The sequence below is a fragment of the Salmo salar genome, chromosome ssa13 (genome assembly GCF_905237065.1).
Source record: "Salmo salar chromosome ssa13, Ssal_v3.1, whole genome shotgun sequence".
In the NCBI taxonomy this organism is placed as follows: Eukaryota; Metazoa; Chordata; class Actinopteri; order Salmoniformes; family Salmonidae; genus Salmo; species Salmo salar.
Genome location: NC_059454.1, coordinates 100,414,291 through 100,432,313, shown reverse-complemented (window position 1 = coordinate 100,432,313; position 18,023 = coordinate 100,414,291). Strand labels below are relative to the sequence as shown.

At 49.2% G+C, this 18,023-nt stretch overlaps 1 protein-coding gene across 1 annotated transcript; it reads left to right on the top strand.

The window, feature by feature from the left end:
* The first annotated feature begins 22 nt into the window (after positions 1-22).
* Positions 23-17,813, top strand: LOC106568386 (ribosome-recycling factor, mitochondrial). Its single transcript, XM_014138692.2, has 7 exons — positions 23-127; positions 5,388-5,582; positions 5,879-6,034; positions 10,063-10,181; positions 14,918-15,009; positions 15,906-16,065; positions 16,237-17,813. Exons 2-7 carry the CDS (start codon positions 5,390-5,392, stop codon positions 16,312-16,314), a joined length of 798 nt encoding a protein of 265 aa, XP_013994167.1. The 5' UTR covers positions 23-127; positions 5,388-5,389; the 3' UTR covers positions 16,315-17,813.
* Positions 17,814-18,023: the final 210 nt, after the last annotated feature.

Below are 18,023 nucleotides of genomic sequence, written 5' to 3'. Positions count from 1 at the left end.
CACACAAATTAATGACAGTATACACATAGCATTTGATTTATGATGACGACGAACACAAGCGTCAGGTTCAGCTTTTTCCTACGCTCTTCACAGCCATGTGCAAATAGACACATTTGACAAGATATAAGTAAGTAACTACTTTAAAATGTAGCACAATTGTTCTTGATATAGCTAGTAGTTACAATGTAAACATGTTCCAATCCCAAATATGCTCCTTTATCGATCCATTATTTATGTTTTAGTTCGCCTGCGTACGCAACGACCTTTCATACGTTATAGCTAAATGCCACCACTGTTTAGCTAGCTAACTTGAGTTAAATAACATCAAAGACTATGGAGGCATTGCTATCATTAGCTAGCTTGCTTTTGTTTAACATTGTGTAACATGCATGAGTGATATTGATATTATCGATATATCACCAACTGAAGTAGGCCGTCATTGTAAATCAGAATTTGTTCTTAATTAACTGCCTAGTCAAATGAAGGTTAAATAATAAGTTAACCAAATAGTTCCCTTAGGGAAGTAGACAGATGGCGTGCCCTTTAATGAAAGGGAAGAATTCTAACTGCACTTATGTTCTTTGTTGTTCTGAATTTAAGGTCTTCCGTCCAGTGTAACAGTGCATTGTTTTTACAAGCAGAATTAAACTGTTAAAACAACATAAACCTGAATTATTCAGAAGTGTCATACAACGTGGGCATGCCAGCTGGCCCCTTGCCGTTTCTGAAATATCAAAGAGATACAAAATCTCACTGAACACCTGTGCTACAGTTTTTCTGCTTCACTTAACGTGTAAAGACAACCATCATCCCTCTCTATCCCTTCCACTGGACTCAGAGGCACGGCCAATGGTTACATCTATGATAAACACTGAGGCTCAGTGGAGACACAAAAGAGTAATGTTTAAAAAATATATATATTTTCCTGTAGTGTTACTGCTAGCCGTGTTTTTCAGGGAGGTGGCCGGCTGCTGGCTTTGTGAAGGGAGTGATATAATCACAGCCAACCTGGGTTTGTTTAGGGAATAAAGCACATGTATGGTCTCTGCCTTCTGGCCCAGATATTATTGATAGAGTAAAGAACTACAGACTGTACACAACACAGACGTTTCAGGTCAGGCTGTGCTGGATCCCCCTGCCTGCTTAAGGGGCAGTCTCTATACACACACACACACACACACACACACACACACAAAGCAAGGTGGTATTATGACTAGAAGCCAAGCCCCTCACCCAGATGCAGGATGTGTCCCAAATGACACCCTATTCCTTATATAGTGCACTACTTTTAACCAGAGTCCTATGTAGGAAATGGGACGCAAACATTCTGTTGAGGTGATTTACGAGGGTGATGTTGACAGTGTCTATCCACCTGCGTGATAGTGTAGTGCCCCATTTCTCTTAACGGTGTGTTCATCACACACAATGGAGGAAATCGTCCAGGGTATGATACACGGCTGGTTGTTCACACCCGTTGCCAATGAAAGGCACGGTTCAGAAAGACCCTCATGGATGAGTAGAGTTTGAGGGAGTTTTGGTGGGTGGCTGCTGGGCTCTTCTGTTCTGCACCCTGGAATGGAGATCCCCTGTGTCAGGAAGTGTGTTAAAGATTTGAAAGAGCCATTTTCAGAACTAAGGTTTTTTGTTGTTGTGAAAGATGGGGACTCTTTGTTTGGGCTGATCTGTGCCCCACTGACTAGCACCTCCCCCCGTCAGAGGGGAATAAGGCAAACTCAAAGTTGCACACAAGGATACTTTATAGACATGCACACGGGTGAAATGGACATGGAAAGGTAGTGGTTTTTGTGCATGCATACCATCCCACAAGTCCAGAGAGATGAGTCCAGCTGTTGTTGTGCTGGACAGAGATGAGTTTGCTGCTCTCTCTGACTGCTTGAAGGACTGACCATCCTACCGATCCTCGACTTCGGCGATGTCATTTACAAAATAGCCTCCAACACTCTACTCAACAAATTGGATGCAGTCTATCACAGTGCCATCTGTTTTGTCACCAAAGCCCCATATACTACCCACCATTGCGACCTGTATGCTCTCGTTGGCTGGCCCTCGCTACATATTCATCGACAAACCCACTGGCTCCAGGTCACCTACAAGTCTCTGCTAGGTAAAGCCCCGCCTTATCTCAGCTCACTGGTCACCATAGCAGCACCCACCTGTAGCATGCGCTCCAGCAGGTATAGTTCACTAGTCACCCCCAAAGCCAATTCCTCCTTTGGCTGCCTTTCTTTCCAGTTCTTTGCTGCCAATGACTGGAACGAACTGCAAAAATCACTGAAGCTGGAGATTCATATCTCCCTCACTAGCTTTAAGCACCAGCTGTCAGAGCAGCTCACAGATCACTGCCCCTGTACATAGCTCATCTGTAAATAGCCCATCCAACTACCTCATCCCCATACTGTATTTTTGTATTTATCTTGCTCCTTTGCCCCCCAGTATCTCTACTTGCACATTCATCTTCTGCACATCAACCACCTCATTGTTTAATTGGTATATTGTAATTACTTCGCCACCATGGCCTATTTATTGCCTTAGCTCCCTCATCTTAACTTATTTGCACTCACTGTATATAGACCTTTTCTACTGTTGATTGACTGTATGTTTGTTTATTCCATATGTAACTCTGTGTTGTATGTGTCGAACTACTTTGCTTTATCTTGGCCAGGTCACAGTTGTAAATGAGAACTTGTTCTCAACTAGCCTACCTGGTTAAATAAAGGAGAAATAAAAAGGAGACAGGAGTTTGGGATCTGGGACCCAAGATGACTGCCTATGATTGGCTGACCCCTCGGCGTGATAAGGCTCCTGACAACCATGACCCCTAGCGACCAATCGATTTGGCTATGGCCAGAGGTGTGAAGGGCCAGTTTACGACCCATAGCCTAACCTGCTAAGCTCCAGCGGAGGAGGGGAGCCTACTGCAGGAGTTAGAAAAGTTCCAGAGTTTGTGTCCCAGAGAGAGGCTGTTAGAATGAGAGGGTGTGCTTAAGGTTTCCACACACTTATAAGTGTGTGGAAACCTGCAAAATGGGTTACTTTGATGCATAGCCTATAGATCAGATCAAGGAACCAAGCAAGCTTCATTGCCAACACAACACTGCCCCCATTATACGGCTTGTTGCACCTTTAATATGGCACAGCAGTACGTAGATTGTTGGAGTGCTGTACTTGGGGGCCGCCCCTTTTGTGATGAAAAATGACATTGCGACGCTACTCTCTGTAGGGTCCGTCTCCGTAGGGTATAAATAGCCCTTAAGAGTCCCTGGGAGGGAATTCCTAACAGATTGATTTGACTGTTTAGAGCCCCACAGTGGAGGTGTCATACCCATAAAACCTAGCGGTCAAACAGGGAAATGGTTCCAATCATTTTTCCACAATTCATTTTTACCATAGGGAATGTTAGAAACATTTAAAATAAAGGCTGTGTTTGTGTAGACTTACCCTGGCGTGACGTTTTGATAACCCTGTGAATTTCTGTCGGACGTGTATCAATATTCGGCTCTATTTACTCTGATTCGAAAATGCTAATTAGCATTAAAGTAGACGTCATGCAAGACTACAGTCATCAATGACCTTGGACCACAGAAGGGATTTGCACTGGTGACCGACAATGCTGCTTGGCGGAGGAGTCCTACCCTCACGTCACACCAATTGGCTGTGCTGCTCATGCATTGAATCTGCTCCTCAATGACATCATGGCACTGAAAACAATGAATACACTCTACAAGAGAGCCAAGGAAATGGTTAGGTATGTGAAGGGTCATCAAGTTATAGCAGCAATCTACCTCACCAAGCAAAGTGAGAAGAATAAGAGCACCACATTGAAGCTGCCCAGCAACACCCGTTGGGGGGGTGTTGTCATCATGTTTGACAGTCTCCTGGAGGGGAAGGAGTCTCTCCAAGAAAAGGCCATATCACAGTCTGCCGATATGGACAGCCCCATCAAGAGGATCCTCCTGGATGATGTGTTTTGGGAGAGAGTGGGAAGCAGCCTGAAACTCCTGAAACCTATAGCAGTAGCCATTGCACGGATTGAGGGAGACAATGCCATCCTGTCTGATGTTCAGACTCTGCTTGCAGATGTAAGAGAAGAAATCCGTACTGCCCTGCCCACTTCACTGTTGCTCCAAGCAGAGTAAACTGCAGTTCTGAAATGCATCAAAAAGCATGAAGACTTCTGCCTGAAGCCCACACATGCTGCAGCGTACATGTTGGACCCCAAGTATGTTGGCAAGAGCATCCTGTCTGGTGCAGAGCTCAACAAGGCCTATGGTGTCATCACTACCGTGTCTCGCCACCTTGGCCTGGATGAGGGCAAGGTTCTTGGCAGTCTGGCGAAGGACACTTCCAAGCAAGGGCTTTGGGATGGAGATGCAATATGGCAGTCGTGCCAACATATCTCATCAGCCACCTGGTGGAAGGGACTTTGTGAATCTGAGGCTCTTTCCCCTGTTGTCTCCAAATCCCACCGCCTCAGAGCGCAACTGGTCCTTGTTTGGGAACACACACCAAAGCACGCAACAGGCTGACCAATACGAGGGTTGAAAAATTGGTGGCCATCCAGGCAAATGTGAGGCTTTTGGAGCCTGACAACGAGCCACCCTCAAGGTTGGAAAGTGACAGTGAAGATGAGGCCTCAGTCTGATGTTCAAGAGGTGGACATTGAGGAGGTGCAGGGAGAAGACATGGAAGCCTGAGAGGAAGACAACCAAAGGTTTAGTTTCTAGACTGTCATTTCTGATGTTGAAAACATTTTTGGGAGATGCGAGGGGATCATTCCATATTCCCTTTTGTTCAGTGAAATCATCCCATGTGAAGAGTTGATTCATTTAAAGTTCAGTTTGTTACTACATTTTTATTTCTATTGGAAGGATTTCATCATTTGCGATTATCATAAGTAGACAAGGTAAAAGGTTTCTGTCTCCATATGATATGGGACATTTGTCCAATGCAAGAAACATCTACATTTTAAATTATATTAATATTAATTTGCATATTCCCGTTAATTCCCACGGAAAGTTTCCACCTCTGAATATTCCCCAAAATGTGCAACCCTAGTTGAGACTTATACTGTTGTAATTGAAGCAGTAGCATACAGTATGTAGATAGACAGACATATGTATCCCCCCTGCTGGTTAGTATTACAGATGCTACTACTGATGTTGGGTATGCGTGGTACAGTACTTCGATAGGATCGCTGCACTATGAAAAGAGAATTGTAACCAGATCTACAAACTGATATATGATCACTTCATAGCTTTAGTGTTTTTATTAGCTTGACAGTCATGTTTTATCGTCAGACAGTAATCATGTCTTGTCCATTCATCTTTGATGGTTTTTTTTTATTTCTCCATGTCACTGTCTGACAGCTATGACACTGAGTCTGCTGGGCCTAATGCGGCCGGCTTTGTGCCGATCCCTCGTCGCCCTGGTCCCCATGGTGAGGTCTCCTCAGCTGGTAGTCATCTCCAGGGTCCAACTGCTGCTCCCAAATATCTTTCATCAAAACATGGTCCCCCCTGCTGCCTCCTGCGTACGCTTCTATGCCACCAAGAAGAGTAAAGGTGAGTGGAGGGCTGCTTGCCTCAGCAGCTTTTAATTTTAGCTGAAGGATTTAGCTAGTAGTGTTACCCTCAAAGGAAATATAGTGGTTGGAATCAAGACCTACTGAAGTGGTCAGAACATTCAGGAGGTTGAAAACCCCACTTTGCTGTGTTTTCTCATCTTGCTTTTATTTGTAATAGCAGTGATAGACAAGACTACCAGCATGCAGGCCTCCCTCTCCCCTCCATCCTCTCCTTCTGTTCTTCCCCTTTTGAAGTCTTTCTGAAGAACGCCTGCTTTTATATTTTTCCCTCAGCTAAGGCAGCAAAGGGCCAGGCTTCCAAAGTGAACATCAACTCCTCGCTGGTGGAGGACATCATCAGTCTGGAGGAAGTGAAGGAGGATATGGCCGCCGTCCTCACCACCCTGAAGGACGACTTCAGCCGCAACCTGAGCATCAGAACCTCTCCAGGTGCGTAGGGGACTTGAACTGTAAGGTAGGGGCTGTTTCCATGGAGAGGATAGTCTCTCATGACCGACTGTTGATTATCTGGCCAGTGCGCTCGGTTCTGGGTGCTGAGATTATGAAGAGGGTAGCCGCCGCTCAGTCCCGTCAGTAGAGGGTACCCGCCGCTCAGCCCGGTCAGTAGAGGGTACCCGCCGCTCAGTCCCGTCAGTAGAGGGTACCCGCCGCTCAGTCCCGTCAGTAGAGGGTACCCGCCGCTCAGTCCCGTCAGTAGAGGGTACCCGCCGCTCAGTCCCGTCAGTAGAGGGTACCCGCCGCTCAGTCCCGTCAGTAGAGGGTACCCGCCGCTCAGTCCCGTCAGTAGAGGGTACCCGCCGCTCAGTCCCGTCAGTAGAGGGTACCGCCGCTCAGTCCCGTCAGTAGAGGGTACCCGCCGCTCAGTCCCGTCAGTAGAGGGTACCCGCCGCTCAGTCCCGTCAGTAGAGGGTACCCGCCGCTCAGTCCCGTCAGTAGAGGGTACCCGCCGCTCAGTCCCGTCAGTAGAGGGTACCCGCCGCTCAGTCCCGTCAGTAGAGGGTACCGCCGCTCAGTCCCGTCAGTAGAGGGTACCGCCGCTCAGCCCCGTCAGTAGAGGGTACCCGCCGCTCAGTCCCGGTCAGTAGAGGGTAGCCGCCGCTCAGCCCGGTCAGTAGAGGGTAGCCGCCGCTCAGCCCGGTCAGTAGAGGGTAGCCGCCGCTCAGCCCGGTCAGTAGAGGGTAGCCGCCCGCTCAGCCCGGTCAGTAGAGGGTAGCCGCCGCTCAGCCCCGTCAGTAGAGGGTACCCGCCGCTCAGCCCGGTCAGTAGAGGGTAGCCGCCGCTCAGCCCCGTCAGTAGAGGGTACCCGCCGCTCAGCCCGGTCAGTAGAGGGTACCCGCCGCTCAGCCCCGTCAGTAGAGGGTACCCGCCGCTCAGCCCCGTCAGTAGAGGGTACCCGCCGCTCAGCCCCGTCAGTAGAGGGTAGCCGCCGCTCAGCCCCGTCAGTAGAGGGTAGCCGCCGCTCAGCCCGGTCAGTAGAGGGTAGCCGCCGCTCAGCCCGGTCAGTAGAGGGTAGCCGCCGCTCAGCCCGGTCAGTAGAGGGTAGCCGCCGCTCAGCCCGGTCAGTAGAGGGTAGCCGCCGCTCAGCCCGGTCAGTAGAGGGTAGCCGCCGCTCAGCCCGGTCAGTAGAGGGTAGCCGCCGCTCAGCCCGGTCAGTAGAGGGTAGCCGCCGCTCAGCCCGGTCAGTAGAGGGTAGCCGCCGCTCAGCCCGGTCAGTAGAGGGTAGCCGCCGCTCAGCCCGGTCAGTAGAGGGTAGCCGCCGCTCAGCCCGGTCAGTAGAGGGTAGCCGCCGCTCAGCCCGGTCAGTAGAGGGTAGCCGCCGCTCAGCCCGGTCAGTAGAGGGTAGCCGCCCGCTCAGCCCGGTCAGTAGAGGGTAGCCGCCGCTCAGCCCGGTCAGTAGAGGGTAGCCGCCGCTCAGCCCGGTCAGTAGAGGGTAGCCGCCGCTCAGCCCGGTCAGTAGAGGGTAGCCGCCGCTCAGCCCGGTCAGTAGAGGGTAGCCGCCGCTCAGCCCGGTCAGTAGAGGGTAGCCGCCGCTCAGCCCGGTCAGTAGAGGGTAGCCGCCGCTCAGCCCGGTCAGTAGAGGGTAGCCGCCGCTCAGCCCGGTCAGTAGAGGGTAGCCGCCGCTCAGCCCGGTCAGTAGAGGGTAGCCGCCGCTCAGCCCGGTCAGTAGAGGGTAGCCGCCAGCCCGGTCTGCAGAGGGTAGCCGCGCTCAGCCCGGTCAGTAGAGGGTAGCCGCCGCTCAGCCCGGTCAGTAGAGGGTAGCCGCCGCTCAGCCCGGTCAGTAGAGGGTAGCCGCCGCTCAGCCCCGTCAGTAGAGGGTAGCCGCCGCTCAGCCCCGTCAGTAGAGGGTAGCCGCCGCTCAGCCCGGTCAGTAGAGGGTAGCCGCCGCTCAGCCCGGTCAGTAGAGGGTAGCCGCCGCTCAGCCCGGTCAGTAGAGGGTAGCCGCCGCTCAGCCCGGTCAGTAGAGGGTAGCCGCCGCTCAGCCCGGTCAGTAGAGGGTAGCCGCCGCTCAGCCCGGTCAGTAGAGGGTAGCCGCCGCTCAGCCCGGTCAGTAGAGGGTAGCCGCCGCTCAGCCCGGTCAGTAGAGGGTAGCCGCCGCTCAGCCCCGTCAGTAGAGGGTAGCCGCCGCTCAGTGCGGGATGCAAAGCTCCGAAGGCCTGAAGTTTAAGTGTTCTTTGTAAGCTTTAAAAGACCAAAGTCAACTGTTGGTTTTCACTATTGATTGTTGGTCAAAAGATGAGGAAAAAGTGCATCTCCATCTGTTTACCTTCTCCCTGACAAATGGCCTGGGGGGGGGAAGAGTGATCCCTGCCCTTTACCTTGACCCCTGTTGACCCTGTTTCCTGAACTACATCCAGTTCAAAGCCTCCCCCTCTCCCCTCGGGGCAGACCAACCCTGAGAGGGGGGCTGAAGGGAGGGCCCCAGGGGGAGGAAACTGTAATACCAGGATTTATACACAGATTAAATACCCCTCCCTGACCCCCACTCTCACCTTCTCCCTCCCTCCCTTCTTACATTCTCTTTCCATTCCTCATCCTTACCCTCTTCCCCCCTCCTCCCCCTCTTTGCCCCTCTGTCCAGATGCACAGTAATCTGTGGAAGCAGCAGGATTTAGAGCTGACAGGGAATCTGACTGGAGACATTCTGGAATGGGGGGAATCATGACATCATTTTGTTCTTGTGTGTGTGTGTGTGTTCGATAGTCTCATCTGGGTCTCATTATGTGGTGTGTTTTGTTGTAAGGAAAGTCAGCTTAGCTGAAGGAAGGGCTGTTGTATTGGACGGGTTAATACAGTGAACCGGGCATCTGGGCACACAGACAGCGAGGAGCTATTACAGGCTGTACCTCTCAGTTCCTCTGCTAGAAGACTAACCTCTCTTGTCCACGGGAACTATCCAGTCCTCCGTGAACAGCTCTGTATACTGATTCAGATGAAAACAGTCACCCTCAACCCACACACATACATTTCCAACCCCAGTCTGTCTCCCAGAGACGGGTCAGAGCATTAGCTTCCGTAGTTCAAAACAACTAGTTAATGTCATCCTCACGATCATAAGGTGGCCCAGGCGGGCAGCCACCCACTAAACATCACCAGTGTGAAGTCTGATGGGACTTTATCATGAGGAACCCAGGGTTGGGTCGACAACTAGAGAGAGAAAAGGGGAGGTAGCTCTTACCTGAATATGTCCTGTAAGAAAACGTTTTTCTACAGTGTGCCCTACTGAACAAAACCCATGGTAAATGTGTGTTTTTTGGAGAAGGCCTGTATTGTTGACGTAGTCTACCTTCTGCCATGTTGGGTCAGCTGCCCATGCCCTGACCAGGAAGAGCCCATTTGGCTAATGGCTTTCCAGTTGATCCTCATCCCTCATGCCGTTTAGGAAATGCCTGTGTGCCCTCTGGAAGCGCTAGCAGATGTCCAGGCAGCCAGGTAGTCTCTGTGGTCTACCAGCCGGCTCGAGCAGTTAGCCCGGGGACGAGGTTAGGGCTTGAGTAACGCAGGCTACAAAAGGTAGATTACTCTATGGCCCCACCCTCCACACTTCTCCACTAGCGAGGGATAGAGTTGGTGATGTAAGCCAGAGGACGACGAGGGAGGAAACGGCAGCGTCTGAGGTAAGCCAGATGAGAGAGGAGACTCATGTTGAAGCTCTGCAGTCTGCACTGTTTGCGGGTGACCCAGAGAGATGAGGGTTGGGGGGGGGACCTCCTGCACCCCAGCCAAAACCTTCAGCTCACTCTCTGCCAACAGTCTGAGTAATCACACAACGCTTCAGTTGTCTTGGTCATGTCTTATTTTATGCTGGGACTCAAGAATTATATTTGTTTTTATATTCTGTTCATAAGGCATCTCAGACTAGGAGTAACAAGACATGGACAGTGGGGACCTGATCCTAGATCAGCACTCCTACTCTGACACGCTGTATGAATATGGGCCCTGGTCCTTTTGGTTTTCAGGAGCTCTGGATCACATCGTGGTGTCCACGGCAGATGGCAAGTTCCCACTGAACCAGCTGGGTCAGATCTCTATGAAGTCCCCTCAGCTCATCATGGTCAACATGACCGCTTTCCCAGAGGTGAGCTCACATATGCACAGTACAGACACACACTGTATGAACCACACTCTGGGCTGATGGCAACACATTGTGAAATTGGCACGTCATTTTAGAAACCTGGACTGAAATCTCCTACTCTTGTCTCATCCAGTGCATGGAAGGTTGAACAGTGTCAAGTGTCGACACACAACTTCCATCGATCTCTCTCTTACTCCTTTCTCCTTCTCTGTCTGAAACTTGAGTTGGTTAGTGATTGATGGTTCAGGGAAGCTCTTTGTTCTGGGATAAGATTGAAACAAATGCCAAGACTCTGGTCAGCTGTCATCAGCAGGAAGTGACCGCGCTTTGCCCTCTGGGAAGGAGGAGAGCTAACTGTGCCAATAGATTCTCTCTTTCTCACAGACACACTGAAAGGGAACAACTCTTTCCCTCTTCATTCTTCTCTTCTCCCTGTTGTTTCTCCTTCCCCTGGTCTTTTCTCCCTCCAGTGTCCTATGTTGTTAATGAGGGTTGTCCCTGTCTAATTCTGGGATCAGTTTTAAAGGGAGGTTGATGCTCTTTGGCCTTGGCTCAGAACCGTTTAGTACTGCAGAGTACTGTTTTTTCAACATGAGCAGCTGAACCTGGAACGTAGTACTCTTGTCACTGTAGGTGTACTAATACATTATTCATGAGAGATCACAGCCTTTTTTTTGTGAAACTCATACGGATAAGCATATTGTCATTATCAGAGAGCCCCACCGACACACAAACTATTGCAGCATAAATACTGGAGGCTGACGGGAGGGGTCGGGAGACACTGTGGCCCCGTCCGACGATACCCCCGGACAGGGCCAAACAGGCAGGCTATAACCCCACCCACTTTGCCAAAGCACAGCCCCCACACCACTAGAGGGATATCTTCAACCACCAACTTACCATCCTGAGACGAGGCCGAAGATCTCCCCCATGGCACGAACCCAGGGTATGTACGGCAGGACCAAATTGGGAAGATGGGTAGGAGCAGGCCCATGTAATGCTTTGTAGGTTAGCAGTAAAACCTTAATCAGCCCTTGCCTTAACAGGAAGCCAGTGTAGAGAGGCTAGCACTGGAGTAATATGATCACATTTTTTGGTTCTAGTCAAGATTCTAGCAGCCGTGGTTAGCACTAACTGAAGTTTATTTAGTGCTTTATTCGGATAGCTGGAAAGTAGAGCATTGCAGTAGTCTAACCTAGAAGTGACAAAAGCACTCCCATTACCTAATAGTCTTAACAGCCCGTTACTAACCTCCCATTACCTAATAGTCTTAACAGCCCGTTACTAACCTCCCATTACCTAATAGTCTTAACAGCCCGTTACTAACCTCCCATTACCTAATAGTCTTAACAGCCCGTTACTAACCTTCCATTACCTAATAGTCTTAACTGCCCTGCTAAGGCAACACAGGGATGACTGCACAGCACCCAGAGCAAATAGGATTATAATTATTCACATCAATTACCCATGATCCTAATGAGGCCATTGTTTTCCAGCCATTCAGTACTGCAGTACAGTGTTACTGCAAACCCCCAGTGGCTGTTGTGCAGTGGTGATGGCAGCATGAATTAAACCACTTGGATCTGAAGGAAGAAGGGGATGTAAAAGGTCTGTGGGGGATTCTCAACATCATTAACCAGCTGTTTTCTTTAGCTCTGTTCGTTCCTCTCGGGTTGGGCTGTGGCTTTGAACTGGCTGTTTATTCATAAACCTCAGTGTAATTCCACAATTTAACATATTAACCAGAACATGCCTGGTGTTTACAGAGCTGGCCAGAACAGAGCACAGCATTCCCCCACTTTTCCCTAACGGCTAGAGCTGTAGGAAGTAATGAATTCAATGCTGAGAACAATCAAACATAGCTATGGGATGATTCTCTGGAGTTCCTAGAGAATAGGAGAGAACCAGAGAATGGGAGAAGCTGTTTATTTAATAATTCATTTTTAACCCCCTTTTTCTCCCCAATTTCGTGATTACGATCTTGTCCCATCGCTGCAACTCCCCAACGGGCTCGGGAGAGGCCTCCGAAACATGACCCGCCTAGTTGTGCTTCTTAACACCCGACCACTTTACCTGGAAGCCAGCTGCATCAATGTGTCGGAGGAAATACCGTTCAACTGGCAACCGAAGTCAGCCTGCAGGCGCCCGGCCCGCCACAAGGAGTCGCTAGAGCGCGGGGAGCCAAGTAAAGCCCCCCCCGACCAAACCCTCCCCTTACCCGGACGACGCTGGGCCAATTGTGCTCCGCCATATGGGAATACCGGTCATGGGATGGGAATACCGGTCATGGGATGGGAATACCGGTCATGGGATGGGAATACCGGTCATGGGATGGGAATACCGGTCATGGGATGGGAATACCGGTCATGGGATGGGAATACCGGGCTGTGGTGTTGCTGCAACACTGAGATGCTGTGCCTCAGACCGCTGTGCCTCAGACCGCTGTGCCTCAGACCGCTGTGCCTCAGACCGCTGTGCCTCAGACCGCTGTGCCTCAGACCGCTGTGCCTCAGACTGCTGTGCCTCAGACCGCTGTGCCTCAGACCGCTCTGCCACTCGGGAGGCCCAAGCTGTTTTTATTTATATATTTAACTTGCAAGGCAAGAGACTGAAGGATTTATTTGTTTGTATTAATTCACAATCTCGCTGCCAATTCTTTCTCCCCTCGGTGGTTAAGACCATAAGAAAGGTTAAAGCCCTGCTCTCCTCCCACATTACACATTCACACTTTTGGACTGAAGCAGTTGTCATGTTGCAGCAGCAGAGATTTGTGAATGTGTGATATACAGTAACTCTCTCTGGTACCAGTGGGATTTGGTCCATTTCATTATGTACTATTTGGAGTTCCTGTATGAACTTTCTCGCTCCATGGTCATATCTGGTGATGTTGCTCTTAGTGCTGAGTTTCAAACTGGTTCTCAGTGTTGAACCTGAATTCGGTGTACTCAGCGTTAGTGTGTTCCCACACGGCCTGTACTGTCAGTTAGTCTAACAGGCTCCATGTACTGGAAGCTTCACAGGCCCAGTCTCGGACTCTCAGGCACCTCTCCTTTCTGTCTTCCCTGTTTCTGACGCTCTCCCTCGGGCACCTCTCCTTTCTGTCTTCCCTGTTTCTGACGCTCTCCCTCGGGCACCTCTCCTTTCTGTCTTCCCTGTTTCTGATGCTCTCCCTCGGGCACCTCTCCTTTCTGTCTTCCCTGTTTCTGACGCTCTCCCTCGGGCACCTCTCCTTTCTGTCTTCCCTGTTTCTGACGCTCTCCCTCGGGCACCTCTCCTTTCTGTCTTCCCTGTTTCTGACGCTCTCCCTCGGGCACCTCTCCTTTCTGTCTTCCCTGTTTCTGACGCTCTCCCTCGGGCACCTCTCCTTTCTGTCTTCCCTGTTTCTGACGCTCTCCCTCGGGCACCTCTCCTTTCTGTCTTCCCTGTTTCTGATGCTCTCCCTCGGGCACCTCTCCTTTCTGTCTTCCCTGTTTCTGATGCTCTCCCTCGGGCACCTCTCCTTTCTGTCTTCCCTGTTTCTGATGCTCTCCCTCGGGCACCTCTCCTTTCTGTCTTCCCTGTTTCTGATGCTCTCCCTCAGGCACCTCTCCCACCACCACAGACAAATCACATATCCAGATTACAGCCTTCTCATTAATTGTCTATTGGAGTTCAACCACTGTTAGTTGTAACATACATCTCCTAGATAATGACTGTTGTCTACCAGACCGTTAGTTGTAACATACATCTCCTAGATAATGACTCTGTTGTCTACCAGACCGTTAGTTGTAACATACATCTCCTAGATAATGACTGTTGTCTACCAGACCGTTAGTTCTAACATACATCTCCTAGATGACTGTTGTCTACCAGACCTGTTCTAATCTAGATAATGACTCTGTTGTCTACCAGACCGTTAGTTGTAACATACATCTCCTAGATAATGACTCTGTTGTCTACCAGACCGTTAGTTGTAACATACATCTCCTAGATAATGACTCTGTTGTCTACCAGACCGTTAGTTCTAACATACATCTCCTAGATAATGACTGTTGTCTACCAGACCGTTAGTTCTAACATACATCTCCTAGATAATGACTGTTGTCTACCAGACCCTTAGTTCTAACATACATCTCCTAGATAATGACTGTTGTCTACCAGACCGTTAGTTGTAACATACATCTCCTAGATAATGACTCTGTTGTCTACCAGACCGTTAGTTGTAACATACATCTCCTAGATAATGACTGTTGTCTGCCAGACCGTTAGTTGTAACATACATCTCCTAGATAATGACTGTTGTCTACCAGACCGTTAGTTTTAACATCTCCTAGATAATGACTCTGTTGTCTACCAGACTGTTAGTTCTAACATACATCTCCTAGATAATGACTGTTGTCTACCAGACCGTTGTGCTGTATGAAATATATTCTATAGTGGAACAAAACTTTACTCAGAATATCCTTTTCCAATGCATAGTGAGTACCAGGCCAGACCCCCCCCCCCCCCCTGTTCCCAGGAGACCCCGTCCTGACAGCACCCCGCAGCACTTCCCCACTGCATGTGCTCCCCCCCAACACATACACACACCCCCTAGTCCCCCCAACCCCCTCTACCAGAGATTCTACACAGTTCACCCAGCTCGCCATGGATCAAAGCCAGCATGACTAAGACCGCCGGTGTCTGCACTGAGACTACTACTGCCCCAGTCCCAGCTGGCAGTCATTAGGTACAGGTCTAATGTGTGTTTATGTCCTCAGGCCGTGGGTGCTGCCACCCGCTCCCTACGAGAGAGCAGCATGAAACTCAACCCTGAGGTGGACGGGACCATAATCAGGGTGGCCATTCCCAAGTGAGTCAACCAGGCTGGGCCAGAACACTCCCTCTCTCTCATCTCTCTGTTTTAACCTTTCTCTCCATGTCTTTATATTTTATCCTCTCCTACTTTTGCTCTTGTCAGTCCTTTCCCTGACCATCCGTGTCTTTGTAAAGTGCCACAGATAAGAAATGCATGGATCTGTATGTGGTTTCTAGGAGTTTGACACATTTATCTGGCTGTCACCCAACTGTAACAGTTCAACAACACCAACCTTGGTCAGAAGTCTTCTGCTCCCTGCCAAATCAAATAGCTTGACGTGCAGCCGTCACTCGCTTAACCACAAAAACATGTGGCTACATCACAAATGGCACACTACTCCCTATGTAGTGCGCTGCTTTGACCCTGTAGTGAATACATTTGGGATGCAGGCTGTGTGATTAATAAGTACGCCCAGCAGCAGGTGCTTGTCTGGCAGCGCAGGCTAGGGGGACGGACAGACGGACGGACGCCTTCTTCCTCTGCAATCAGTCTCAGCACGCAACAACATTTGCATTTCCAAAGTGAGCGAGCGTCTTGATTGGCCCAGAATCAGTAATTACACATTATTGTTTGCAGTAAATAGACACCACTCTTGGATTGTTTGTAAATAGTCCCAGGCAGAAATACCAATTACAGAAAATAAAGTTGTTGCCTGTTCTGTGACCATGAGAATTTTTTTTATTTTTGTACATTTTTTTTGTGGCACAGAGCCAGGCATTTAGCCAGGTATTGTTTTAAGGAATTTAATGCTTTGGGCATTAATATGAATTGTTCCTTCTTTCTCCCATATTATCTCTATTAAACAATGTGTTTGTGCGTGTGTGTTTTCATGCTTTGTGCGTGCGACTGTGTTATCGCTCGTAACACTGTGTGCTAATGTGTCCATGCAGGGTGACGCGGGAACACAGGGAGAACCTGGCTAAGCTAGCTAAGCAGTTCAGTAACAAGGCCAAGGAGTCTCTGAGGAAGGTGAGGTCCAACGCTATCACTCAGGTGAAGAAGGCCAAGGACACTGTCTCCGAGGACACCATCCGATTGGTGGAGAAACAGGTACTGAGATACCTCAACTTGTCCTGTCGGAGGACAGAAATACAATGGTTATAATAGTCAGAAGGCTACAATTGTTCAGATGAATCCTTACTGTTTTTTGTGGAACCACTATCCTTTTACAGTATTTCTGTAATAGTTGTCTAAGAATGTGTCTGTTCTCTGCTCTCTCAGATTGGGCAGATGGCAGACAGCTTTGCAGCAGATGTAGACAAGCAGTTAACTACCAAGACAAAAGAGCTGCTGGGGTGATGACGACGAACAGCACCACACCTTTATTTTGATACTGTCACGTTTTCAACGGTTCCTCCTGTATATATGACTGGACACGGTACTGGACACTAGTTGATATGGAGGTCTCGTACTGCGCTGTAGATTTGTTTGGCGCTCGTTGGGGGCTTGTTTGTGTGTTCCAGAAGTTAGCATCGTACAACAGACGCTGCTGGGTTCCTCACTCACTCTCGTCTTCAAACAAACACAGAGGGGAGAAATTGACTTTTAATGGCTTCTGGGAGCCTCCTCCTAATCAAACTGATGCTAGAGAGCTGTGTTTATGTAGAAAGCACCACACTCGATGTAAACGGAGTGGCTTTTCTGGTCTGAGACACCGAGACACTCTCCCAGAGGACAGGAAGAAGAGATGTTCGTGGTGCCAGCATTTGTTTCAGATTCACCCTTAAAGGGATAGTTCAGCCATTTTACACATTACATTTTTGTTTCCTTACACTTGGAAGCAGCCTCTCGACATTGAGTGACTGCAACCCTTTAACGCCACTCCAAACTCACTGATTAGTTCTGTCAGTATGTCCAGGATTAATCCTACAGCTACCAATGCAAACACAATAAAGTGGCTACTACCATTATTTATGGATGCCATTAACTGAAACACTGCTTTGTACATCATCTGTTTAGTTTTTTTCTTTACCTTTGATGTTAGATTAGTGAGTGATAATGGTCTACTTTCTTCCTCTGTACTAAATTATAATGTATCACACCATTCATCTATTAGGCAGGGTTTGCTTGGCCCTACCCTGAGACGCTACACACACACACACACACACACACACAGATGGTCATTGGATAAACAACAGTTTAGAGGAGGAGTGCACAGATGAGGTACCTGGCAGTGTTTCTTGTGAGTCTGGGTCCATATGTCAGTAATTTGGGGGCATTGTGTACCTTGGCCCAGAACATGATCGATGGAGGAGTGAAAGACTCAAGTCCCTGGCCCCGAACTCAGCTCTGGAAATTGCTTTCAGCTGAATACTTTTATTTCATTTGACATTTATCAACTGAATTACTGGTCTTCTGCTCGCAGCCTCGCTCTGTTTTACTACTGCTGCCATGGAATAGAGGGACGGTGAGGAGAGAGGAAGTGGATGTTCTTGTACATTTTTACCAGAGGCACAAGTCTAAATTGGCTCAGTAAACTTTTGAATTGACAGTGTTGGTGCACTCCCTTTGGACACCATCTGTCTGGGAGGATAAAGTAAGACGTACTGTAACTACCTGGCTGTAGTCCCTGTAGTGAATTGATGTTACATATTATTTCAGTTGGAGCAAGGAACTGTAAGTATCTCGCAGGGGCCTTGTCTTTGTACTTTACATGCAGATTTTGCATGTTTGAATTATACTTTTTTGGAGTCTTGTAAGATGCTTGTGACAATGGTGTAACATTGCTATACCGGTTAGGTTTGGTGAGAGTACTTCACTAAAGCCTGGCAGAGGGGTCGTGCAGTTATCAAACCTCCCTGCCAGTGCCGCTCTGATTACACACCCAACACCCAGCCCATGTTCCTGAACGGTGAGAGAGAGTGAGAGAGAGAGAGAGTGAGAGAGAGAGAGGTGAGAGAGAGTGAGTGTGAGAGAGAGTGAGTGTGAGAGAGAGTGAGTGTGTGAGAGAGGTGAGTGAGAGAGTGAGTGAGTGAGAGAGAGTGAGAGAGAGAGAGACCATAGAAATG

Bases quoted from the DNA above. Each gene is read 5' to 3' on its own strand.
- LOC106568386 (XM_014138692.2), top strand. From the start codon at position 5,390: ATGACACTGAGTCTGCTGGGCCTAATGCGGCCGGCTTTGTGCCGATCC. The intron at 5,583-5,878 runs GTGAGTGGAGGG...TTTTTCCCTCAG, and splicing joins TGCCACCAAGAAGAGTAAAG to CTAAGGCAGCAAAGGGCCAG. The intron at 16,066-16,236 runs GTACTGAGATAC...CTGCTCTCTCAG, and splicing joins TCCGATTGGTGGAGAAACAG to ATTGGGCAGATGGCAGACAG.